Source organism: Tachysurus fulvidraco, chromosome 19, assembly GCF_022655615.1.
Source record: "Tachysurus fulvidraco isolate hzauxx_2018 chromosome 19, HZAU_PFXX_2.0, whole genome shotgun sequence".
Classification (NCBI taxonomy): domain Eukaryota; kingdom Metazoa; phylum Chordata; class Actinopteri; order Siluriformes; family Bagridae; genus Tachysurus; species Tachysurus fulvidraco.
The window spans coordinates 4930453-4957134 of record NC_062536.1 but is presented as its reverse complement, the minus strand read 5'-3'; the positions used below and the strand labels follow the sequence as shown (position 1 = coordinate 4957134).

At 40.3% G+C, this 26682-nt stretch overlaps 2 protein-coding genes across 2 annotated transcripts in view; both read left to right on the top strand.

Moving 5' to 3' along the window:
• The window catches only part of sobpb (sine oculis binding protein homolog (Drosophila) b), a 15569-nt gene extending 7322 nt beyond the window's left edge, over window positions 1-8247 (top strand). The window contains exons 5-7 of the mRNA XM_027151853.2: window positions 383-484; window positions 1014-2853; window positions 7479-8247. Of these exons, the coding sequence (XP_027007654.1) occupies window positions 383-484; window positions 1014-2846 (1935 nt within the window). The 3' untranslated portion in view covers window positions 2847-2853; window positions 7479-8247. The remainder of the gene's footprint in view (window positions 1-382; window positions 485-1013; window positions 2854-7478) is intronic.
• A 4415-nt stretch (window positions 8248-12662) lies between these two features.
• Window positions 12663-25025, top strand: mapre3b (microtubule-associated protein, RP/EB family, member 3b). Its single transcript, XM_027151772.2, has 7 exons — window positions 12663-12811; window positions 18502-18629; window positions 19663-19808; window positions 20794-20950; window positions 21764-21909; window positions 22218-22367; window positions 22647-25025. The coding sequence occupies exons 1-7, from the start codon at window positions 12678-12680 to the stop codon at window positions 22710-22712; spliced, it is 927 nt and encodes a 308-aa protein (XP_027007573.1). The 5' UTR covers window positions 12663-12677; the 3' UTR covers window positions 22713-25025.
• Window positions 25026-26682: the final 1657 nt, after the last annotated feature.

Below are 26682 nucleotides of genomic sequence, written 5' to 3'. Positions count from 1 at the left end.
GAGAGAGAGAGAGAAAGAAAGAAGGAGATGGAAAATCAAGTCAGAGCCTGTTAGAGAGGAAGGAGTAAGGGCTGCCATGGGGAGAGTGGTGTCCTCTTGCAGCACATACTTTACCGCAACAGCATCAGGTTTCACACTCCATACACCAGCGAGACGGGGGAGAGCACCGGGTACAGTCAACACAGGATCGGCTTACTGCAATCTGGAGCAGTCACTACACACACTCACAGTAACACACAGTGGGTAGTCACCATTCACACATCTACCCAGAGAGCTGCTTTTCACCAACATTATTCAAATTCGAGAGCTTTGCATCCACACATTCATTGGAACAGTTATTTAAATACAGCTCATAAGTTGATTTTTTTTTTTCTTCTGTCAGGCTCAAAATGAAAACCGGCATGGTGATCAGTCTCCTCCTCCTCCTGGTCAAACGGAGGAAACGCCTCCTCAGCTCATGCTTAAGATGAACAGCAACACACGAGTAAGTCCTCATAAGCATTGCAGGACCTACATAATAAATAAATAAACAAACAAACAAATAAATAAATAAATAAATAAATAAAAATAAAAAACACCAGACAGGTAGAAATACTTATACTGATTCTAGAGTAATGTAATTTTTATGTAATGAATCATAGACACAACAAAATATTGGCACCATCCTACTACTAGTACACTGTAGCTGTTCTTACCATCAGACCTGTGTTAAAGTCTAGTGTGTTCAAAAGGGGGCATAATGCATAAGAAAATAAATTGCTTACTTTTGCATGTTATAGTTTGTGTTTGTTCTGCAAGTAGGAAAAACAACCAATTGCAAAAAAAAAAAAAATCGAAAAGCAAAGCTAGTATAGATTACAATGGTGGCTGTAAGACAAAAGCTGTGAGACAAAATTTCTTGCCATGAAATATTACATTACTAAAGTTTACTCATGAATTTTAAGTATTTCCCCTTTATGCTGTAAAATGAATAAAAATAAAAGCGTTAACACTTCTTTTATGAATTTTTTCAGGTATGTGATTGGTGCAAACATATACGTCACACTAAGTACCTGGACTTAGGTGCAGGTGACGACAGGCTGCAGTTCTGCAGTACCAAGTGCCTTAACCAGTATAAAATGGACATTTTCTACCGAGAAGCCCGGGCTGCACTTACAACTTCTGGCTCTAGTCCGAGCCAACCAGAAAATGAGAATCGTCCAGCTGGAGAGACTGAGACCCTGCTGACACCAGAATCATGGAACAATGCTTCTCTGGAGAGAGACAGCAAAGAAACAGTGTCACCCAAAGTTTCCACGCCTGTGTCATCTTCCTGTTCATCATCATCATCCTCAGTTAGAGTGTCTGTCTTGGCTCAGCAGAAGGAAAGAGAGAGTTCTTTGTCTTCCCAGCTCCAAACTGGCACTCCGTTACCATCTAGTCCTCCACCTCATGCTGTAGAGCCGCCTTGGGTGATACAGAAGCCCCCATCCTTTAACCGGGGACCTATCAATGCACAGCCCCGAAACCCAGGCTCCAGTCCACACCAGAGACCCTTACACACATCTCCACAGGTACACACACCCTCGGTTCGCCCGATCCCCCCACCACAGCTCTTACACCCATATCCACCATCGATGATACCCTGTGCACCCACTTACCCCCACCCCTTTCCATCAGTCATACCAACTCTTGGTCTGCCATGTCCACAACCCACTGTCTTGGTGCCATATCCGATTATAGTTCCTCTCCCAGTTCCTGTGCCAATCCCGATCCCAATACCAGTGAACTCAAGAGGTTTTGGACATCATGGGGTTATTCGTAACCACCAGGAGAAAGAGAAGACAGGAAGAGATGTGGCTTCCATCTCTCCTGAAGTTGCACCCAGAGAATGGATGTCTGAAGATCAGGAGATTACCAATGGCATCTTAGTGGAGCACAAAGTAAAGACTGAGCAGACTTCATCCCCAGACCCATATTCTCCTGCTTTCTCATCACACACGTTCCCAATCTTATCTGCTCATCCACAGATCAGTCCTACCCCTCCCCTGCCAGAAGATCAGAGACAAGAAGTTAGGGAGCGACAAGTGATACAAAGAGCAATATGCAGAGTGAAGCAGGAAGGTGAAATAGAGTTTGACCTTAATAAGCAGACAGAGGTTGAACAAGGGAATGGATGGAGCAGGAATGGGGATGAAGATGATTCGATCGCACAACAAATGTCCACTAAAGCTTACACAGGCACTTTAAAGCACACATCCAACTCAGCCCCTGAAAATGCATCTCCCCCAGTGGAATCGCCAAATGCACGGGCTTCAATCATTCTACAGAAAGCACTCAACACAACATCCGTAGTCACTCCCACATCATCCATCGTATTCAACAACACGGTTGCCACTTCCAACTCCGTTCACTCTGTTCACTCCTCAACATGCATTGCTACGGTTCAGTCGGACCCAGAACAACGAACAAGCTCCGGCCAAAATTCATCCCCACGTCCTGAATCTGAGGATGTGAAAGAAAACGTCTCAGGAGGACGAGAACCTGACTTGAACCGTTTCCTTCCCACAGAGCAAACAGACTGCCAAACAGACCATTCAGAGGAGAACATAGGCGGAGCCGTAGATAGCGATGCTCTCACAGCTGACGAACACGCTTATGCACGATCCATCCCGCCAAAATTACGGGAAAAGAATGCGCACACGATCACTCTGGCAAGTGCGCACACACTTTCTCATATGGTCACACACAGCTGGGACAAAAGCTCACACATGCATGTGCCGGCTTTCGAGCAAAGCGGCGTGCATGCTGAAACTGAGCCGGCTTTGAAGAGGAGATGCCTGAGGATCAGAGACCAGAACAAATGAAGAACAGGTATTTACACACATATACAGCTGCACAATTGTGCACACTACACAATTATTAAGTTGTATTTTTGAGGATTACTTTTGTTATTGTACAACTACAGTGCTCTTGGTCAATCCAAAATGTTAACAAACGCTCAAACCTGAACATTTAGGTAGTAAAAGTGAAGTTTTGGCTTTCTTAAGAGAATATCTATATGTACAAAGTTATTAGGCAGAATTATTAGTGTGCAGAATTATTAGGCAACTAAATGAAAAACAAAGATTTTCCCGTCTCACTTGTTTATTTTCCACCCGTTAAAGTGAGAATAATAAACAAACTCAAAATTTACAAATAAACATTTATGAAAGTAAAAAAAAAAAAATAACAGTCACAAGACTTCCGTTCACCGAGTCAGTCAGTTTCTTGATCAGGTCAGAATCGACTTTTTGTGTAGCCGCAACCACAGCCTCCCAGACACTGTTCAGAGACGTGTACTGTTCACCTTCACTGTAAATCTAATGCTTAAGAAGGGCCCAAAAGTTCTTAATAGGGTTTAAGTCAGGTGAAGAAGGAGGACATGTCATTAGTTTTTCATTTTTAAAGCCTTTACTGGCCAGCCACGTAGTGGAGTACTTTGATGCATGTGATGGAGCGTTGTCTTGCATAAAAATCAAAGTCTTCTTGAAAGATGCACTGTTTCCTGTACAACTGCTTAAAGAAAGTGTCTTCTAAAAATTAGCAGTAGGTCTGAGAGTTGAAAAAGGTCCAACTAGCTCATCTGTAATAATACCTGCCCATAACAGTACCCCACCTCCACCTTGCTGCCGTCTGAGTCGAAGTTGAGCTCTGTGTCCGTTAGTGATCCAACCACGGGCCATCCATCTGGTCCGTCAAGAGTCGCTCTCATCTCATCGGCCCACAAAACCTTTGAAAAATCTGTCTTCAGATATTTCTTGGCCCGTTCTTGACGTTTCAAATTATGTGCCTTGTTCAGAGGTGGTCGGGTTTCAGCCTTTCTTACCTTGGCCGTGTCTCTGAGAACTGAACACCTGGTACTTCTTGACACTCCAGGTAGGTTGCAGTTGTGGAATATGGCAGCACTGGAGGATAACGGGTTCCTGGTAGCGTCATGTTTGATTCTTCTCAAATCTTTGGCGGTTAATTTGCGTCTTTTCTTCTCGACACGTTTCTTGCGAAAGACCCTGTTGACTATTTGCAACAAAACGTTCGATGGTTCTGTGATCACACCCCAAAATCATTGATATTTCAAGAGTGCTGCATCCCTCTGAAAGACTTTTCAGAGTCAGTTAAATCTCTTTTTTGGCCCATTTTTCCTGAATAGAAGAATCTGCCTAATAATTATGCACACCTTGATATAAGGTGTTGATCTCCTTAGGCCACACCCTCCCTCGTTACACAAATACCTGATATGCGTTAAATCCAATAAGTATTCAAGTTTATACAGCTTGGAGTTGGAAATTACTCATAAAATGATGATCTGGTCAAAATAATCACTTGCCTAATAATTGTGTACATACAGTCACACTGTGGTGTTATATCTACAGTCAGCTCTACAGTAATGAACATCAGATGCATGTGTGTGATTTTAAGAGGACAAATATTCATTCATTGGCTGATAGAGCTTGAGAATAAAACACCATATAATCACAAGGCATAACGGCAAGATATCTAGCTATGGGAACGTTTTGAGGGTAAATTGAGCAGAATCAAGGAACTTTCAGCATTTAAACTGTTTACAACATCTCATGAAATATCAGCAGGTGCTCCTGAATGCTGTACTATGAGCTATGTTAACACTTACTGCTTCCTCTCCCTAACCACTAACTGCCCAGTCAACCACATGACCATTACCTAAAAAAGAAATAAAAGCTGTAATGGATAAGCTACAACCATAGAATTTAGGTTACCTGTTAAAAATCTCAATATTAGCTTCAATATTACTTTTGTTACTTTCATTCACTCATTTTCTACCGCTTATCCGAACTTCTCGGGTCACGGGGAGCCTGTGCCTATCTCAGGCGTCATCAGACAATTTCCCAGAGATGCCAATCAACCTACCATGCATGTCTTTGGACCGGGGAGGAAACCGGAGTACCCGGAGGAAACCCCCGAGGCACGGGGAGAACACACAAACTCCACACACAAGGCAGAGGCGGGAATCGAACCCCCAACCCTGGAGGTGTGTGGCGAACGTGCTAACCACTAAGCCACCGTGCCCCCCTCACTTTTCTTACTTCTAGTAATTCTGAAGATCAACTAAAGGCCACGTGAAATGTAGCTAGCAGACAATGCATACAGTACATTGCAAAGTCACGGTTTGCTAACAATGCAAGTCTTGTATCGTTATTTATCTTTTTGTGAGTCGACAGGATCGTTTTAAAATGCTAATAAGTGCCACGAAATGGAAAATTAGGCACAAGGACGTTAACATAATGATGCTAACACTACAGGGAAATACAAATCCGTTTCTATGGATTATTTTTGCATGTCTTTCAACATTGCTGAAGCGAAAATATGGACGTAGTGGACTAATTATATTTTGTCCCATTTATACTCGAAGGCTAGCACAAATGTGTCAAATGTATTATAGCAAGCAACCTCAAAATGATTACGAGAGGATTGATATATAAATATATAAATTCTTTACTTGAACGGTGCATGATTGAGACCATAAATATAAATTTTAAAATCTAACATTTTAATTTAATATATAAATAATACATCTGTCCCTGTTAGTTACGGCCTCTTATTCATGTCTTCTCTCTCTCTCTCTCTCTCTCTCTCTCTCTCACACACACACACACACACACACACACACACACACACACACACACACACACACACACACAGAGTAAAGTAAAACTACATGGTGCATGTGCTTGTCCCACATAATGATGCAGAACAGTTAAACAGTCCTTTTTATAGCTCTAAAGTTTCAGCAGTAGAGAAAAAAAAACTGAAACGAAAGACACAGCTGAAAATCCCTGACACGAGGATGTCTAATAAAGTGTGTGTGTGAATGAAAAAGAGACAGAAAAGAGAGAGATGGTGAAAATGTGTGTGTGAGGTCATAGAGTGTGTGGTATAGTGTATGTACATTTATTTAGCCCTTTGTGTTGACCCACAAAGTCTTCACAATGATAGGACTGTGTCAAATGTCCTCACAAAAATAAGGTGTTATTGCTCAAACAAGAGTCAAAATGTCTCTGTCTGGTCACTAAGAATAAGGTCAAGTTTAGATATAGGTGTAGCAGTAATTTGATATAGAAATTATTCTACAAGGATTGTGTGTGTGTGTGTGTGTGTGTGTGTGTGTGTGTGTGTGTGTGTGTGTGTGTGTGTGTGTGTGTGTGTGTGTGTGTGTGGTACCAGATGTTGCTGTTGGAGGGCTTTAATGTGCAGAATTCTCTCAGGTTACAGCAGAAATAAGGAGGCCATATAGTGTGTGTGTGTGTGTGTGTGTGTGTGTGTGTGTGTGTGTGTGTGTGTGTGTGTGTGTGTGTGTGTGTGTGTGTGTGTGTGTGTGTGTGTGTGTGTGTGTGTGTGTACATGTATTTAGGCCTTTGTAAAGACCAAAAAGGACCACAGTGATTGGATTGCATCATATACAGTATGAAATGTCTTTAAAATCATCTGGTCCTCAAAAAAATGTCTATAATGAGAAAATGATTTCCATCTGATTACTAAGGTTAAGGTCTATTGAGGTTATGTTTAGGATTAGGTGTAATATTAATTTGTGTATGTGTGTGTTAATCACCTTGTCATTGAGCAATAAACTCTCCCAGCTCTGATTTCATGCAATTGTTTTTGTACTGTACATATATATTACATATAAACCCTATGTGAAGCCCAAAAAACCCTAAAGTTCCCATAATGACAGGACTGTGTCACATGTCCTCACAAAACTACTGTGTATTTCCAAACACATACATAACACATACATAACACTTAATTATGTCAATGGAATGTGTACACAAAGATAATACAATATGTGTGCGTGTGTGTGCATGTGTGCATGTGTTTGTATGCGGTCCCTTTGTCTATACATTCAGCTTTTGTACTATATGTTAATTACAGTATATGTATATAATATATTTGTGAATTTGGAGCATGTTTATGTTGCATTTCTTAGACATCGGTGTGTCGTTGTTATCCTGTTTCTTTGCCAAACATAAGGCCTGTGTGTTTGCAACATTACCCATCAAAATCGTTCTTAGAACATATGCTTTCAAAGCTGTAACTTTGTACTTTAATAACCTCTGAAGTAGGCCGGAGCAATACACTGGGAATAATGTCAACTGGAATTGATAGTGCCGTATTATTTTCCCATGCTGCCATATCGGAATGTTCCACTTTGCAGTCCATTGACCTTGCGATTAAAACCAGAAGAATTATACACATTTAAATGGAATCAGAATTGTCTGTTTGTTCACATGCTTCTGAAAGCTGTTTTGCACCAAGCCCGGTTATTAACCTGACATAATTATTTAACCTGACATAGATATTCTAAGAATTTTCATTCTGCTTACCAGATAACCTCAAATTCAGATGATATCTCATCTGTTCATTGTCTTGTCAACTAAAATAATCACGTTAGTATTGATCTCTCTCTTTCTGTCTGTCTGTTTCAGATCATTTGTGGTGTGAATTCTGTTGTTGTGTATCTGAAGTCAGATACAGAATGCAGGCCTTTCCCTTGGTGCTGGAACTGAACAGGGAAACGGTGACAGGTTGAACGACTGATTAGTGACTGATGATTCCAGATGTTTGTGCCGACCACTGCTATGGGATATCTTCATACCTGGGGACTAGGATATGAATTCTCAGCACAGGCTTGCTGAAAGCTGTTTCCTTTCTGACGGAAGTGAGGATCGGTAGTGCGTGTGATCCGTACAGACACTTCAGATGTATGATCATGTTTTTGGCCTACTATCTACAACAGCAGGCACTGTTCCACTGTATTTGCCAATCTGTAACCTTTGTGTTCAACCTGCCTTCAGACACATACGCATTTATATACAGTATATGTAGTCCGTACGTAATTGCACAACGATTATGAGTTTATTATATGAAAGATTTGCTTTAATTTAAAGATTATTTACAACTTTTATTCGGATAATCGTAAAGCGATCGCAGCCCTTCGCTTGTGACACGTATATACATCACCAGGTGCTGGATATCTTGCTTGTCGGACATGTCGAGCTGAAATTCTACACTTTAACAGCATAATCATTGTTTCATCTCATATCCGATGTGCTGCAGTACAGAACCACGAAAAAAAAAGTGTCAAGCATTTACAGACTGCACTCTGTTAACAGACACGTGCCACTATCATTAACCTGCCATATTCATTTGGAGTAAAGAATATGTTTTATTTGAATAATAAAGTGTTTACTTGTACATTATAGTAAGTATACTCTTTTGCTGTGGTGAGTTTATTCTGTCTGTTTATATTACCAGAAAGTCAAAATCGTACTTTCCAATGAGATCTGATTGTAAGGAAGATACATTTGTGGAGTAAATAATGCGGAGATAAAAAAAAAAAAACGTTTAATCGTTCTGCATTTGAGACGTCAACGTCCATACTTTAGTCTTGACACATCATTGTTAACACGTTATTAACACATTATCATTATACACTTTAAAACACATCTCAAAAACAGAATAATATAATCTTGGGTGTTTAGCTCCAAGTTTCAGTTATAAAACTTCCTCAAATTTGTGCTCAGTAAGGTATCGCAATAAAAGCAGTTGGTAAAATAAGTGTTTTGAAAGGAATATAAAGTTCTTGGCAACACTGACTGTAAACACCTTTCCTACAGAGCTGGCAATGAATACCTGTTTTCGGTGCAGCTTTACCTTTTTTTTTTTTTCATCAAGTAAAAGGATATGAAGTAGGAAAATTACCTCAGAGCAAATTAGATCCCTTTTTTCCCCCCTCTTTAAAATTTTCTCCTGATGGTGGTCATACATCTCTCCCCTATCACGTTAACTACCAACCTGGGAGGGTGATTTACAAACACGTGCCTTCCTGCAAAGAAGAATCTGGGCCAAAATGAGCTGCTCTGCTCCCGCTTTCACTCTTTGTAGTTGTGAGTATGAGTTTTATGGTCTCTAAGAGCCTTTTGAGGAAGCCTTCTGAGTAATCTGACTCCCAATCTTGGTCCCAAATGCTCTCTTACGGTGACATCTGAGCTTTTCTAAGAATTTTTATGTTGTATTTCAGTACTTAAATTGTTGTAGACTTCAGCAGCCTTTTCTAGAATGAGGTTAATACGTGAACACGAAAACCTTGGTTGAGACAAAACCTTTAGACGCATCGTCATAGTTTTACTCTCATTCATGCGTCACAAATCTTTCTGTAAGTGTGTGTGTGTGTGTGTGTGTGTGTGTGTGTGTGTGTGTGTGTGTGTGTTTAGTTTAATTAGTTAATGATATTTGGCATGTAAATGTCTCGCTTTCTTGCTTGTAGTATAAGTCTAATCACTACGTTCTGATTTTTCTTCAGTCAGGTTAGACAAATTTACAAAAGTGTGTATCGATTATCTTATACTGTATTATAAGAACAACAACAGGTGCAATACGTCAGTTTAATGACTGAACTGCCACAACAGAAAAGGATAGAGGAATATCTGCTGGGTGTGTAAAGCTGTACTGCCACCTAGAGCAAGAAGGACTGCAAAATTTAGTTCATGTATTCATTCCTCATTCATACCAATGTATTAAAATATTATATGATAAACATGTACTGTACTTTAACACACACTGTAACACACACTACAACACTACAATGTAACACACACTACAGCACAATACAATGTAACACACACTGTAACACACACTACAACACACTACAATGTAGCTCACTACAACACTACAATGTAACACACACATCACACACAGTAACACACACTACAACACACTCCACTGTAACACACACTGCAACACACAACACACTACAATATAACACACACTACAACACCCCACTGTAACACACACAACACACTACAATGTAACACACACTACACCACATATTAAACTATAACACACACTACAACACACTCCACTGCAACATACACTGCAACACACAACACGCTACAACACACTACAATGTAACACACACTACAACACCCCACTGTAACACACACTGCAACACACACAACACACTACAATGTAACACACACTGTAACACACACTGCAACACACTACAAGACACTACAATGTAACACACACTACAACACACTAGAACACACTACAATGTAACACACACTGTAACACACTACAACACTACAATGTAACACACACTACAGCACACTACAATGTAACACACTACACACTGTAACACACTACAACACACTATACTGCAACACACACAACACACACAACACACTACACTGCAACACACACTACAGCATACTCTACAACACACATTGCAATCTAACACACATTATGACACACAATACAACACATATTACACTGTAACACACACTACAACACACTACACTGTAACACACACTACAACACACATTCTACAACACACAGTGCATTCTAACACATTATGACACACAATACAACACATTTTTTAACCTTGTAAACACACTCACTATGTGGCTGAATGTTTGTAGATACCTGACCATATGTGACTGCTGAATATCCCATTCCAGATTTATAACCCCCTGTGTTTGCTGTAACAGTAACCTGCACTGTCGTGGGAAGTCTTTTTACTAGATGATTAATTATTAATTAAATAATAATTTAATGTCATTTTTAATTTAATTTAATTTAAACTTTTATTAATTTTTATGTTGCAGGTAGCAGCACGTTCTCCACGGCATCTCCAGACTCTGTCATGTCTGTCACATGTGCTCAGTGTGAACCTGCTTTCATCTGTGAAGAGCACAGGGTGCCAGTGGCAAATTTGCCACTCTTGGTGTTCTCTTGCAAATGCCAAACGTCCTGCCCGGAGTTGGGCTATAAGCACAACCCCCACCTGTGGATGTCCGGCCCTCATACCACCTTCATGGAGTCTGTTTCAGACACATGCACATTTATAGCCTGCTGGAGGTAATTTTGCAGGGCTCTGGCAGTGCTCCTCCTGTTCCTCCTTGCACAAAGGTGGAGGTAGCGGTCCTGCTGCTGGGTTGTTGCCCTCCTACGGCCTCCTCCACATCTTCTGATGTACTGGCCTGTCTCCTGGTAGCGCCCCCATGCTCTGGACACTACGCTGACAGACACACAAACCTTCTTGCCACAGCTCGCATTGATGTGCCATCCTGGATGAGCTGCACTACCTGAGCCACTTGTGTGGGTTGTAGATTCCGTCTCATGCTACCACTAGAGTGAAAGCACCACCAGCATTCAAAAGTGACCAAAACTTCAGCCAGAAAGCATAGGACCTGAGAAGTGGTCTGTGGTCACCACCTGCAGAACCACTCCTTTATTGCTGGTGTCTTGCTAATTGCCTATAATTTCCACCTGTTGTCTATTCCAGTTGTGAACAGCATGTGAAATTAATTGTCAATCAGTGTTGCTTCCTAAATGGGCAGTTTGTTTTCACAGAAGTGTGATTGACTTGGAGCTATATTGTGTTGTTTAAGTGTTCCCTTTATTTTTTTGAGCAGTGTATATACAAATCTGATTCCAAAAAAAGTTGGGACACTGTACAAATTGTGAATAAAAAAGGAATGCAATAATTTAAAAAATCTCATAAAGTTATATTTTATTCACAATAGAATATTGTGAAAGACATTGTCGGTGAACATAATCCACAGTGCCATTCGCCGTTGCCGGCTAAAACTCTATAGGTCAAAAAAGAAGCCATATCTAAACATGAGGCACTTTCTCTGGGCCAAGGCTCATTTAAAATGGACTGTGGCAAAGTGGAAGACTGTTCTGTGGTCAGACGAATCAAAATTTGAAGTTCCTTTTGGCAAACTGGGACGCCATGTCATCCGGACTAAAGAGTACAAGGACAACCAAAGTTGTTATCAGTGCTCAGTTCAGAGGCCTGCATCTCTCATGGTATGGGGTTGTATGAGTGTGTGTGTGGCATGGGCAGCTTACACATATGGAAAGTCACCATCAATGCTGAAAGGTATATCCAAGTTCTAGAACAACATATGCTCCCATCCAGACGTTGTCTCTTTCAGGGAAGACCTTGAATTTTCCAACATGACAATGCCAGACCACATACTGCATCCAATTACAATATCATGGCTGCGTAGAAGAAGTACTGAAATGGCCAGCCTGCAGTCCAGAACTTTCACCCACAGAATGTTTATTCTGAATAAAATATTGACATTTGAAACTTCCACATCATTGCATTCTGTTTTTATTCACAATTTGCTCAGTGTCCCAACTTTTTTGGAATCGGGTTTGTATGTGATGGCACGACCCCCACAGAGCCCTGATCTCAACATCATCGAGTGTGTCTGGGATTACATGAAGAGACAGAAGGATGTGAGAAACCCTACATCCACAGAAGATCTGTGGTTAGTTCTCCAAGATGTTTGGAACAACCTACCAACCGAGTTCCTTCAAAAACTGTGTGCAAGTGTACCTAGAAGAATTGCTGCTGTTTTGAAGGCAAAGGCTGGTCACACCAAATATTGATTTGATTTAGATTTCTCTGTTGTTTATTCACTGCATTTTGTTCATTTATGAAAATAAATGTTTAACACTTCCATTTTTTGAAAGCATTCTTTGTTTACAGAATTTTTTTCACACCTGTACTGGGTTTGTTTCACACCGTTAATGTACTGTGCTGTTGTTCAGGTTGTGTTGCCCCTCACTGTGACGAGGGCGGAAGCGAGCGCTCGGTTCTTTGGCAGATGAATCATTTCGCTGTGATTCGTGAGTCGTGTTGCCACAGACAACTAGCTACAGCGCAGGCGCGAACAACACACGCATCAGCAACGTACCCGGGGACATACAACGCAACAAACAAAGGATTTTTCCAAAGATTGTGAGTAAACTAGATCTTGCTTTAAGCTTTTATAACTCATTTCGGTAAATGTACAAACCGAGTGATTGTTGTAGTGCTGAAGTTGTGCTAGTTATGTGTAGTATTACAGGTGCTAACGCTAGGCGTGGCTAAGCTAACGCTGTGGAGTTGTGTTTACACCCATCAGCAGTCATAAGTCTTACACTGCATTATCTCTCTGTATCTGCATTATATCTACTCGGGTGTGTAAATGTCTATAATATTGTTGTGTTCTGACATGAAACTTACATCGTTATATTAAACCTCCGGTAGTCGATTTTTATTCCTTACTTGTATAAATAACTTGTTCGACATGGTAGGAAAAAACAACGGATTAAAGATGTGGCCTTAGCAAAATAATGTTAAATGGCAGAGAAAACCTGACTTCCGGTTCGGGATGGGTTTGGATGTGCGTACTGTCAGTTATTTAGTAGGTACCGTTCTACGGGACAGAGCGTGGTACTGGGGGCGGGGCTTCGCCAACATGGGCGGGGCTTTTTAAAACGTCGCACTTGCTTAACTGTTAGACATGCAGCGATAATCCCGGCTCACACTGTGCGGTTTGTCACAGTTATCGCCTGTGTTACACTGTAGGATCTCAGTGGTCATGGTGTCAGACTGTAAGAACATGATCCCGTGTTACACTGTAGGATCTCAGTGGTCATGGTGTCAGACTGTACGAACATGATCCCGTGTTACACTGTAGGATCTCAGTGGTCATGGTGTCAGACTGTACGAACATGATCCCGTGTTACACTGTAGGATCTCAGTGGTCATGGTGTCAGACTGTAAGAACATGATCCCGTGTTACACTGTAGGATCTCAGTGGTCATGGTGTCAGACTGTACGAACATGATCCCGTGTTACACTGTAGGATCTCAGTGGTCATGGTGTCAGACTGTACGAACATGATCCCCGTGTTACACTGTAGGATCTCAGTGGTCATGGTGTCAGACTGTACGAACATGATCCCGTGTTACACTGTAGGATCTCAGTGGTCATGGTGTCAGACTGTACGAACATGATCCCGTGTTACACTGTAGGATCTCAGTGGTCATGGTGTCAGACTGTACGAACATGATCCCCGTGATACACTGTAGGATCTCAGTGGTCATCATGTCAGACTGTACGAACGTGATCCCGTGTTACACTGTAGGATCTCAGTGGTCATCATGTCAGACTGTACGAACGTGATCCCGTGTTACACTGTAGGATCTCAGTGGTCATGGTGTCAGACTGTACGAACATGATCCCGTGTTACACTGTAGGATCTCAGTGGTCATGGTGTCAGACTGTATGAACATGATCCCGTGTTACACTGTAGGATCTCAGTGGTCATGGTGTCAGACTGTACGAACATGATCCCGTGTTACACTGTAGGATCTCAGTGGTCATGGTGTCAGACTGTACGAACGTGATCCCGTGTTACACTGTAGGATCTCAGTGGTCATGGTGTCAGACTGTACGAACGTGATCCCGTGTTACACTGTAGGATCTCAGTGGTCATGGTGTCAGACTGTACGAACGTGATCCCGTGTTACACTGTAGGATCTCAGTGGTCATGGTGTCAGACTGTACGAACGTGATCCCGTGTTACACTGTAGGATCTCAGTGGTCATGGTGTCAGACTGTACGAACATGATCCCGTGTTACACTGTAGGATCTCAGTGGTCATGGTGTCAGACTGTAAGAACATGATCCCGTGTTACACTGTAGGATCTCAGTGGTCATGGTGTCAGACTGTACGAACATGATCCCGTGTTACACTGTAGGATCTCAGTGGTCATGGTGTCAGACTGTACGAACATGATCCCGTGTTACACTGTAGGATCTCAGTGGTCATGGTGTCAGACTGTACGAACATGATCCCGTGTTACACTGTAGGATCTCAGTGGTCATGGTGTCAGACTGTACGAACATGATCCCGTGTTACACTGTAGGATCTCAGTGGTCATGGTGTCAGACTGTACGAACATGATCCCCGTGATACACTGTAGGATCTCAGTGGTCATCATGTCAGACTGTACGAACGTGATCCCGTGTTACACTGTAGGATCTCAGTGGTCATCATGTCAGACTGTACGAACGTGATCCCGTGTTACACTGTAGGATCTCAGTGGTCATGGTGTCAGACTGTATGAACATGATCCCGTGTTACACTGTAGGATCTCAGTGGTCATGGTGTCAGACTGTATGAACATGATCCCGTGTTACACTGTAGGATCTCAGTGGTCATGGTGTCAGACTGTACGAACATGATCCCTGTGTTACATTGTAGGATCTCAGTGGTCATCATGTCAGACTGTACGAACATGATCCCCATGTTACACTGTAGGATCCAAGTGGTCATCATGTCAGACTGTACGAACATGATCCCCATGTTACACTGTAGGATCTCAGTGGTCATGGTGTCAGACTGTACGAACATGATCCCAGTGTTACACTGTAGGATCTCAGTGGTCATGGTGTCAGACTGTACGAACATGATCCCTGTGTTACATTGTAGGATCTCAGTGGTCATCATGTCAGACTGTACGAACATGATCCCCATGTTACACTGTAGGATCTCAGTTGTCATGGTGTCAGACTGTACGAACATGATCCCGTGTTACACTGTAGGATCTCAACTGTAGTGAACTTTAAAGCGTTCGTGCAGATTTCACCATGGCAACAACAGCATACAATGGCAAGTAGCTTAGCAACAAGCTATCCAGCTAACATCAGTGATACAAGTGATCATTCTGACGTCGATGATCTTCACACTGTGGTGTTTAACATGGTTGGTGATTTAACCAGGTCTGTAGATTAAGTGCTCTAAAGCCAAAACTGTTACAGAGTGATGTCTCGCCTTATGAAACTTTAGGTTACAGTTTTCTATCTCTGTCTCATTACTGGTGTGTTATAAGTGATTGTTAATATTAACTGCATAACTAACTAAAAAACTCCTCTAACTGGTATAATTATTTGGAGAGAGATACAAATAATTTAGTATTTGAAACAATCTTAGAGAAAGAGCATAAACAAGCAACAGGTTAAACAGGTATAGCTAATACACAACACATCCTATATAAATTGTATTTGTTAACTGTGTTGGGGAATTAGAATGTGAACATTGAGGTGATGTAGTATAGGTAAAGTGTGTATAATATTCCTATTATTAATATCCCTCCCCTGTTCTCCCAGGAAAAAAAAAAGATTCACTGGGACACTTGCCACAGGTTGCTGGTAATCTGGGATTTACTGTATATTATACTAAGGATTTAATTACCAAGTTTTTTTGGAGGAAAATGTCAGAATGTTTTTCCTGTTCTTCAGATAGCATGTTTTTTTTTTTAGTTCATCATCACTTGAGGATCCTGCTACACCAAGCATTACGGTGCATTATCTATATAAGCTTTCATTATTATATTACTGGGACTGAAATCCCTTCAAGGGCTCGACCAAAGAAAAAGCTAAATACCTAGTGTTCTTGGATCATATAAAAATATCCTTTATAATGATGACACTGTAGCCTTATTTTTTGTTATAATAATAATGATAATAATAATGATAATAATGATGATAATTATCTTTATTATTATCATTATTATTATCATTATTATTATCTTTATTATTAATATTATCAGTATTTTGTTTAACTATATTTATTATGTCTCTCTTGTTTTTGTTTTTTCTCAAGTTATAAATGTATTATATTGATGAAATCTTGTTTAATACACATTCATCTCTTGAAGTTTATACTCACATGTCAACAGGAAACAGTCTGGGGATGATCTCACCCTCAGTGTTTTTACATAAATAACAAACCCAGTTGTAAAAACCTGCTGGTCAGACTTTGTTTTCTGTCAGCATGACCCAAGCATCCTAAGGCTTGATTTCTGAAGCATGAAAGGAACTGAATGTTCACTGAAGTAAACGACTAGAGAATGTTTCTTTCACTTCGAGTGAGCTCAGTAACTCCTTATCGAAAATGAGCTTTTTCTATCTATCCATCCATACTGCAGAGCCTCAGTGTCATTGTAATTTAGGGTTGCTGGGTCACATTGCACACCCAGACTCCCGAGTATTTATCCAGTGTTGCTACTTTATACATATATGTAACCATGGAGGCTTTCACAGTGGTTTTTGTAGTTAAAACTCCAGCACGCAGCAGTTTGCATGAAAAATCGGTAATGTGAAAGCTGTCATGTCGACTAGGAAGCGCAAGAGGTAGTCGTGATTCTCATGAATGTGAACAGAACTCGTACTCCTGTCACTCGTACGCAAACGCGTCCTTAGGGCTGGGCGATAAAATAATAACGATATGTATCGCGATAGACACATGATCGATATCAATAAAAAATAAGTTCGATAAAACATTCAATATTTTTTATTCTTCATCAGAAGAAAACAGAGGTAAGAAGCAAGTTTAGTTGCATTAACAAAGGCACTCATTCGCAGGTAACCTAGCAACGTAGGGAGTGACACTCCAAAAGCCAATCAAGTATCATCGTTGTCTCATGTTGGTCTGCTGGATTCCTCTTCTGTAACCGGCCACCGATAAGCAGAAAATGAGCTGCAGCGAGCGAGGAAATTGTAAATAAAAGTGGGAAAGTCAGCTCCCCAGTATGGCAGTTTTTTGGCTATTATAACTTTGACCGTACTCACAATGTCATCTGCAAATTATGCAATACCGTTTCTCTATGTTTATATTTAACACTTTGCATTATTTTATTATACTTTTTTAAGCATTTCTTACATTTTCTTTCGTTTTGCACCTTAAATGTTAAGCGATAATTGTTAAGTGTTCATTGTGACTTTAGACTTAAGTTTACATTATAATTATTTGAGTTTTCCTCGTTGTTGACATTTCTGTCTTAATAACTGAGGGGATTCTGATCAGAGGAAGGTTAAGTTTAAAATAAAAACGTTTAAATGTAATATTTTTCTCCTGGTCCTTATTTTTAATGTGTCATAAAAAAGATTCGCCTGAAGACAGACCAACAGGGTCGAAACGTTGCTTTTTAATTAATTAATAAAGATGGGAGTTTAAAAAGTGTTGCGGACATTACAAATTTTTTACTTTAACAGTTTCTTTTGTCCTGCACCTGCCAGAAGGTGGGATGTGCACACAATTACTGATTTAACAGATTTTGTCATAAAAAAGATCAATAATTATCGATATCGACCGATATGAAACACTGATATCGTGATACAGTTTTCGGCCATATCGCCCAGCCCTATGCACCCTGGTTCAATAGGATCAAGTGTCTATGCTATGAGCGGCACCAGAAACAATCGCACTCGGATTTGGGTCACAACAAACATGCCCAGTGTGAAAAGCATGTAAAACTATCCTCCTCTCAGGTCCTGTAGTGAAGGGCAGCTTCCTTGAAAAACTACACTGACCTTGAATCACAGTGCGTGTGTTTACAGAAAACTGATCTTTACTTTGCTCCATCTTATTTTTACTGGGAAATATAAAGACACAGTGTCCAAAAAAAACCACCTAGCTTAAACTTAAATAAAACTGGTTCTTAAAAGTGAAAGCTTAGAGTCGGGCTCAAAAAATATCCTGGGTTCGTTGTGTGTCTAAAACAATTGAACATTAAATCCTTTAATTCCTGTATCTGAGATTATCCTGTACCAGCCTTCGGTCTGCTGATAAATCCTGCCATGTTTTGTCTCTCCAGCTGGGGAATGGCGGTGAATGTGTACTCCACGTCTATGACCATAGAGAACATGAGCAGACATGACATGCTCGCTTGGGTCAACGATTCTCTGCATCTTAGCTACACTAAAATAGAGCAGCTCTGCTCAGGTGAGTGGGACTCACACTCACTACATTTAGATATATAGAGATAGAGAGAGGTTATATTGGTAGGAGGATGTTAGAGATGGAGATGCCAGGTAAGAGGACAAGAGGAAGGTCAAAGACTAGATGCATAAATGTAGAGTAGAAGATGCCGATGATAGAGTTAGGAGGAAACAGATCATTTCCCATGGACACCTCTGATGGGAAAATCTGAAAGGGGGGGGGGAATGGAGACTTTTTTTTTCTTTTTCATTAAAATTCATGGTGACTTAAATAAATAAATAAATATGTTAAGCTGGTTTCTACATTGATTAACACATGGGTGATTAGTTGAAATGTGGTGCAAAGTTCAGTTCTCCTTCCTCCACAGTGCACAAAGCATTCTCCCAACACCACACACATTTAAAACCATCAACATTGTTCATACTTTTGAAAAAATGAAAATCAATTAAAATTCTTGATTTTATCAGCCTTTTTAATATCGTTGTGGCCTCACTCCCCGGCACTCTCCAGGAGGGGGCCTTCACATCCGTCGAGGTCAGGAGCGATGATCAGCTGAGGAAACGGTTCCTTCTCTGCAGGACCAGTCTCTGTATACCGATAGTCCCTCAGCCGAACACGCTCCTCAGATGTTAGGGAGGACCTCCAGCAGTGTAAGAGAGAGAGAGAGACAGATAGAGACAGAGAGAGACAGATAAATAGAGATACAGAGAGAGAGAGAGGGAGACAGATAGAGAGGGAGACAGATAGAGAGAGAGAGAGAGACAGAGAGAGAGAGACGTTTTCTACCCCTACAAGCTTATAGAGCTTTATTCCTTTAATGCTAAGTTTTTCTAGCTTTTCAGAAAGACATGTTCTTCATAATATAGTGCAATTCCTCATAACTGTAGTATATTTAAACCACTGTATAATAAAATACACTATAATAAAACATGTTAGTTACAAGATGACAAGCTCTAATGTTACCTTTCGTAACGTCTTTACTAAACTGATGACCTTATGGACCATGACCCGTATGGATATGGCTTGTGTTTCTCAGGTGCAGCATATTGCCAGTTTATGGACATGCTGTTCCCTGGGTGTATTCTTCTGAAGAAAGTGAAGTTCCAGGCCAAACTGGAGCATGAGTACATCCACAACTTCAAAGTGTTACAAGCAGCATTCAAGAGAATGAGCGTAGACAAGGTGAGCACCGTCTACTTCAATCTTAACTAACTTTATTCACTGCAGCAATTAGAAGTGTGAGATGAACTGGTTTGAAAACACAAAAAGGAATGCATTCAATACCGATTAAACACTCCACCGTGAAATGCCTGGTAGTCCAAGGACATGGTTGGCTATGGGGCTTTTTACACCTGGTCACTTCCTGCATTTTCTGTGATCCGATCTGCAATCTGATGGTAAAAAGACCAGGTCTAAATGCCCGCCGAAGCGGTTTGGAGACAGATATAAATCCGATGGTACAAACCCCTTCAGGAGGTGGTCTGGGACGTGTTTCAGATGAAACTGGACAGGTGTAAATGCATGTGGTTGTTCAAGCCACATACGTCAGCATTACACTCCTCCCAAACGGAAGTCGCGTGTGATCTTTCACCCAGGCGTCTCGTCGGGTCTTAAAATGCACAGTGAAAATGCAGCAAACAGTAAATGGTGTTTTTTGTAGCATAACCGTCGTAACGAGTTTTTTCGTCTTCTTTTTGATTGCATTCTGAAAAGCGCATATACCAAAGTGTGTTCCATTTCAATTACTCCGGAAATGAGGTCAAATATATTTGCATTTTGGGCGGGAGTAGAAAGATCGGATCGATATCCGATTCGCCGAGACGCATTTATGTGGCCTAATGTAAATGGAACAGTTTTGGAATCAGGTAGCTATGGGATCAGAGAAAACACATGAAGTGACCAGGTGTAAAAAGGCCCTTCGGCGATATGTCACATCTCGGCTCTCGACAGAAGTGTAAAATTATAGCCTCCTTTCGTTTCTGAGATATGAACAAAACATCCGTGTCCAGTGCAGAGTGGACACGGCAATTGATGATTTGGGGCAATTTGGATTAGATGAATTAGAAGGGATTCTCATGCTCTTACATGCTCTCATTAGTCTATTGACACTTGATTGAACGTCTCTCGATAGCCTGACATAATGTTACTTATTTGCTTCTCGTTAAAGATCATCCCAGTTGAAAAGCTGGTGAAAGGAAGGTTCCAGGATAATTTCGAGTTCGTACAGTGGTTTAAGAAACTGTTCGACGCAAACTATGACGGGAAAGATTACGACCCTCAAGCAGCACGACAAGGCCAGGAGATTTCCCCTACACCCAATCCAGGTGAAGTCATTAATACGCAAATCTAGCGTGGGGTTTCGTTCACATTCACACATTCACATTCATACATGTACCTCCTATAGTCTCTTCTGTTGCAGTGAGTGTATTTTTTTTTAAATATGTTGAATCTGCTTATCTAGGGAAAAAAATTATATATCAACTTTAAAGAACAGAAAGTCACAAAGTACATGAATAATACATAAACAATACAAAAAAACACTTCACTGGTTAAACAAAAGCCTCCACGTGGGCCACTGACAGGATCCTGTGCTCTCATTGTCGTGGCCAGGGTTCGATTCCCAGGCAGGGTTCGATTCCCAGGCAGGGAGTCAACACAGCCACTGAAGCACTAACTCTCAGTGCTGGTCCCAAGCCCAAAATAAAAAAGACTTTTTTTAAAGGTGTCCATAGTGTTTTGGGTAGAGAGGTCTATAGTTTTTAGGAACTACAACCTTAGAGCACAACCTGGGTTGATTTAGAAGACAACGAACAATAGGATCAGTGTTACACAAGACATTATGTAACAGTGAGTCGTGAACATTATGTAACTTTCTGGTGTTTACTAGATTAAAATGATCTTTCCCTACCCATATGATTCATTCTTCATCACGCTGGTCCCTAGTAATCCTTGGTAAGTCTAAGAAGATTCCAGAAATATGTGTGTGGGTGGGGGGGGGGGTGTTTGGGTGGGTGTGGGTGGCTATCTGGGGGATTCTCCATGCCAGTGATGCATTCCAGGGTTCATATAACCAAAGTTTTATGCATTTTATATTTTCTCACGCTGATTTATTAAATAATAACTCTTGCTTGGTGCAGGACCCCAGAGGACCTCGCCAACAGTACCCAAAACCGTGCCAACCCCTCAGCGGCCAATCAGCTCTGTCCCGACCAACCTCAAGCGGAGCACACCTATATTACGGAACGGAGTTAGCGAGGCAGAGATTATGGAGCTCAACCAGCAGGTGCAAAGAAAACCATTCCCCACCCACACCTTCTCAAAAAGGACATGCTGCGTTATTAATGATTCAATCACTTAATATTAGTTCTCAGACTTATACATACCGCTTGTTGTTGTTTAGATATTTAGGTTTTGCCACGTCTCTGTTTATAAATTGTGCATTAATAGTGTTTTACTGATGTAGAGACACTAAATCACTAAAGTTCAGTTTCATTTCTGACGATATAATTAGATCTGCATTAAATATAGGTTATTAGAGTTAGGATAGGTTGTAATGTGGGATGCCTGACTGAATTTTCCCTCTACATGTAGCTGATGGACCTGAAGGTGACAGTCGATGGCCTGGAAAAGGAGAGAGACTTTTACTTCGGCAAACTTCGTGATATCGAGCTCCTCTGCCAGGAGAACGAGGGCGGAAACCCAGTTCTCGCAAAAATCATCGGCGTCCTCTACGCTACCGAGGTAACTGCCCCTCAAATTACACCACACAAGTCCTGACAGGAATTGGCGCTCTATTTCAGTAGATTTCTGTGTAATCGTAGTAAATAATGAGAACCAGGATACACGTAAGCAGCCATTAGGTCAATAGAAACTAGTGTAAGATAGATGTGGAGTAACGAAGTGAGCCACTGTGTGAACTAAACACAGCTGTGCAGGATTGTCCCAAACACACTCAGTCGCACAGAAATGTCATACAGCGACGTGAGCTTTCTAAACTTCTTCATTTTGCTTCTTTTTTAGGATGGTTTTGCTCCGCCTGAGGATGAAGAAATTGTTGAACCACCACAAGTCCAGGACGAGTACTAAACTCTACAAACAGGCTTTACACATGCATTCATTTAACTTTCTTTTCCTGCTCGGTCTTTTCCTTCCCGGCTCTCACTCGTTCTCACCCCGAGCTTCATTTTCACTTTTGATGATCTTGATTTCTTACCTTTCATTTACTCACTTTTTTTTTTGCCGTGTTCCTTTCTTAAGAAGCAGCAACCGATCGACATCGTAACCTTTAACACGTCGGTTGTGGTGCGTTGACTGACCGAGTGGCTCATGTAGTTTTTGCTAATGTAATTGGATCTAAATACCATTTGTACGCTTAATGGTAGAATTCGGGTTTTATCCTCGCTATATACCATTAGCCGTGGTATTTATTTTATCGAGTGTAGAGTGTAGAGCATTGCTACTCGGACTGATTTGTTTTTTTTTTCTTTTTTTACACTAATGCCATGGCATATTAACATGTGAACCAAAACATTGTCTGAACAATGGCTGAAACCTTAGAGATAGGCATTTTTATTTGCATATTCTGTACTGATGCAAATGAAACGGAATATTTAAAACAAGCCACAGCTTCATCAGACTACGATATAGATGTTTATAGATGTAGCACACAGGTAACGTAACCTTCCTCTGCACTTTTACTGTATTCGGGCTTATTTTAAAGCAGCCTCGTTTTGCCTTTGTGATTTCAATTCGTTTGGCTTTCGGGAGGGTGTTTCTACTATATAGGAACTAATTTTAAGTTTTATAAAAAGCCAGTGATCAGAAAGATCCTGTAAACCGTACAGACGTGCGAACAAGCATGGATTCCAACCACATTTCGTCCCATGCATTTTCATGAGATAGGAGTTTTTGCCTTGCAAAATGCGAGCACCGACACTAAAGCGAGACGGACGCATGTACACTCACCGTGCACTTTTTTTTTTTATTAGGAACAAGTGTGCACGTACACATTTATGCAGTTATCCAATTCGCTACTTCAGTTAATGTTTACATCATAAATCGCATGATCGTTAGTGTCGGATGTCGGATTTTTTTTTTAAGGACTTCAGAGACTGCTGATTTTTCTGAGAATTTAATCAGAATGCTGGTATGAGGTATGAGCAGAGGGTCTGCAGGCTGAAACACCTCACTGATGACAGATCAGAGGAGAATGACCGGACCGGTCTGCACTCAGTGAGTCAGGAAAGACGTATAGTAGCTCAAATGATCACTCTTTACAACTGCACTGAGCTGAAAAGCATCTCAGCATGCACATCACAGCAAACCTACAACAGTAGACGAATCAGAGACCATCTGTGGTCAGAATAGAAAAAACAGCAGGTCTTTATCAGACGTCTGGTTTTGGAGAGTCTGTGAATATGATCGCCTCAGATTTCTCTTCTTGGCTAACAGGAGTGGAATCCAGACTGTCAACTTCAACGCTCAATGTCTTGTGCACACTGAGATGCTTTTCTGCTCACCATGATTTTCTAAAGAGTGATTAAGTCACTACATTCATACTGAGCCTGAATCAATCTGCCCATTTTCTTCTGATGTCTCTTATCAACATGACGTTTCGTTGGAACTAATTTTAAATTTTATAAAAAGCCAGTGATCAGAAAGATCCTGTAAACCGTACAGACGTGCGAACAAGCATGGAGTCCAACCACAACATGACGTTGGTGTGTTTTTTTTTTAATACATAAATCTGTGTAAACTTTTAAAGACCGTCGTGTGAAAATCTCAGGAGATCCGCAGTTTCTGAAATACTCACAATACTCGCTGTGAAAATGAACCGAAGCTCTTGATTCGTATCTGCATGAGTTTATGAATTTTCCTGCCACATGATTGGCTGATTAGATTTACTGCATAAATGACCCGGTGTATAGATGTTCCTAATAAACTGGTTAACGAGCGGAGACTTAAGAGGACACAGATGATTCAAGTCTAAATAAATGTATATTGGTAGCCTGAAAAAAAAAAATCAAAGCTGTGTTCTCTCTGATTTACAGAAGTGTGTGCACTTTGCAGCTATAAGAAATTAAGATATATTTATTTATTAAAGATGACTATAAAATAATAACTCAATTTTAATTTAATAAAAAGAATATTAATAGATAACATTAGTGGTGGTTATTTGTTACTGACTTATTACTGGCTAAATTATAAAACTGAGTTTTAGCTACTATGTCAGTGTTTGTATTTTTTTTTTTTTTTTTTTTTTTTTTTTCATGTTTCACATGCATTAATGCCATAAAGGTTGGTTTTGATTGACAGGATCTGTCTGTAACTTGTTAATTTTGTCCCTCATTTATTTGCAGTTTTACTATGTAAAATAAAGAGTATTCTGGCAATGAAAAAGTGTTTTTTTATTTATTTATTTATTTATTTATTTATTTATTTATTGTGTCTTTACATGGTCAACAGACATCATGTATGGCATGCTATACTCTATTTTGTGTTTCTAGCTTAATATAGATTATTTTGTACCTTAACAACTCAAACAGTTTGCTAAATGTTTATCTTTCAGTTCTTCTTTGACCACAGGACTAGTTTGCAAAAGTATATTTTTCAAAATATGATATTTTTCAAGAATCAAATACATTGCGCGAGTCAATTCGATTCAACCATGACTCAGGGATTCTGTGGAAACTCTAAGCGTCAGTTCAGACTTTTGCCTGGTGGTGGCGCTACAGTACGGAAGCGTATTGCATTCACTTGAGGGGAAAAAATCTACTCTGTTTTTCTGAGTTAATGAGTTAATTATCTCAGAATTATGAGAATTTTTCATGAATAAAAAGTTTTTTGCTCTGTTTTTCTGAATTAACGACTTTATCTCAAAATTATGAGGTTTTTTTTTAAAAAAACATTTTTTCACTCTGTTTTTACGAATTAATGAGTTAATTATCTCAGAATTATGAGAATAATCTTCATGAAAAAAATTATTTTGCTCTGTTTTTCTGAATTAACGAGATCCCTTAAACTTGAAAGTCGGGACATGTTTACTTCCATGCAATCCACCTAAAATAGAGCTCCTGGCAGGATTTTTAGGGATCAAGCAGATCAGAATGTTCTTTTCTTCTGAACAGGCGCAAAGTCTTGAGGTGTCTGTGAAAAGTTGACGCACTAATAACAATACCATTTATATTACTTAAAGACAGCAGTATATCCCAATGTCTCAAACCCAAAGTAAAATAAAACCGGATTAAACTTGAAAGGTGGGACGTGTTTACTTCCATGCAATCCACCTAAAATAGAGCTTCTGGCAGGATTTTGAGGGATCTCATTAATTCAGAAAAACAGAATAATTAATTTTTTTTTAATGAAAAATTCTCATAATTCTGAGATAATTAACTCGTTAATTCAGAAAAACAGAGCAAATACATTTTATTTCAAGAAAAAATTCTCATAATTTTGAGATAATTAAGTCGTTAATTCAGAAAAAACAGTAGATTTTTTCCTCAAGTGAATGCAATACGGTTCCGTACTACAGAGATTGATAGTTTAACTCCAAATTTGGTGTTAGACTGTACACTATGAGGATGCCAGATTTACACAACTGGACAAAACGTTTGGAGACAAACGTAGAAACAGTAAAAAAAAATACTAAGCATAAATACAGCTATAAAAATAATGCATTAAAGTTTGTGAATCATGGATTAGACTGTATTGTTGAATTCATGAAAGCAGAGTGACCTTTCTCCACTAAACCTCAGCAGAACCTCCATGGTAATCGGTGTTCACCTGGCAGAGAACCAACCCTGGAGACTAAACACCAGCAGCCAAGCCCAGCAGCATCAGCAGAAGGCTGAAGAAAACCCATCGCACAAATCCCTTTTTCCTGCACAGTGGTACATAAAGGTTGCGTGCTGGTCGGTACTAGGTTGTACACTAGGTTGTGCACTTTATTTGGCTAGCCTAACTTACTATTTTAGTCCCTGGTTCTGAGTTGTTTTATGTAGCTTCATGTTGTTTTTATTTAGCACATAGATCCTCGAAGGAACGTTGTTTCATTTCA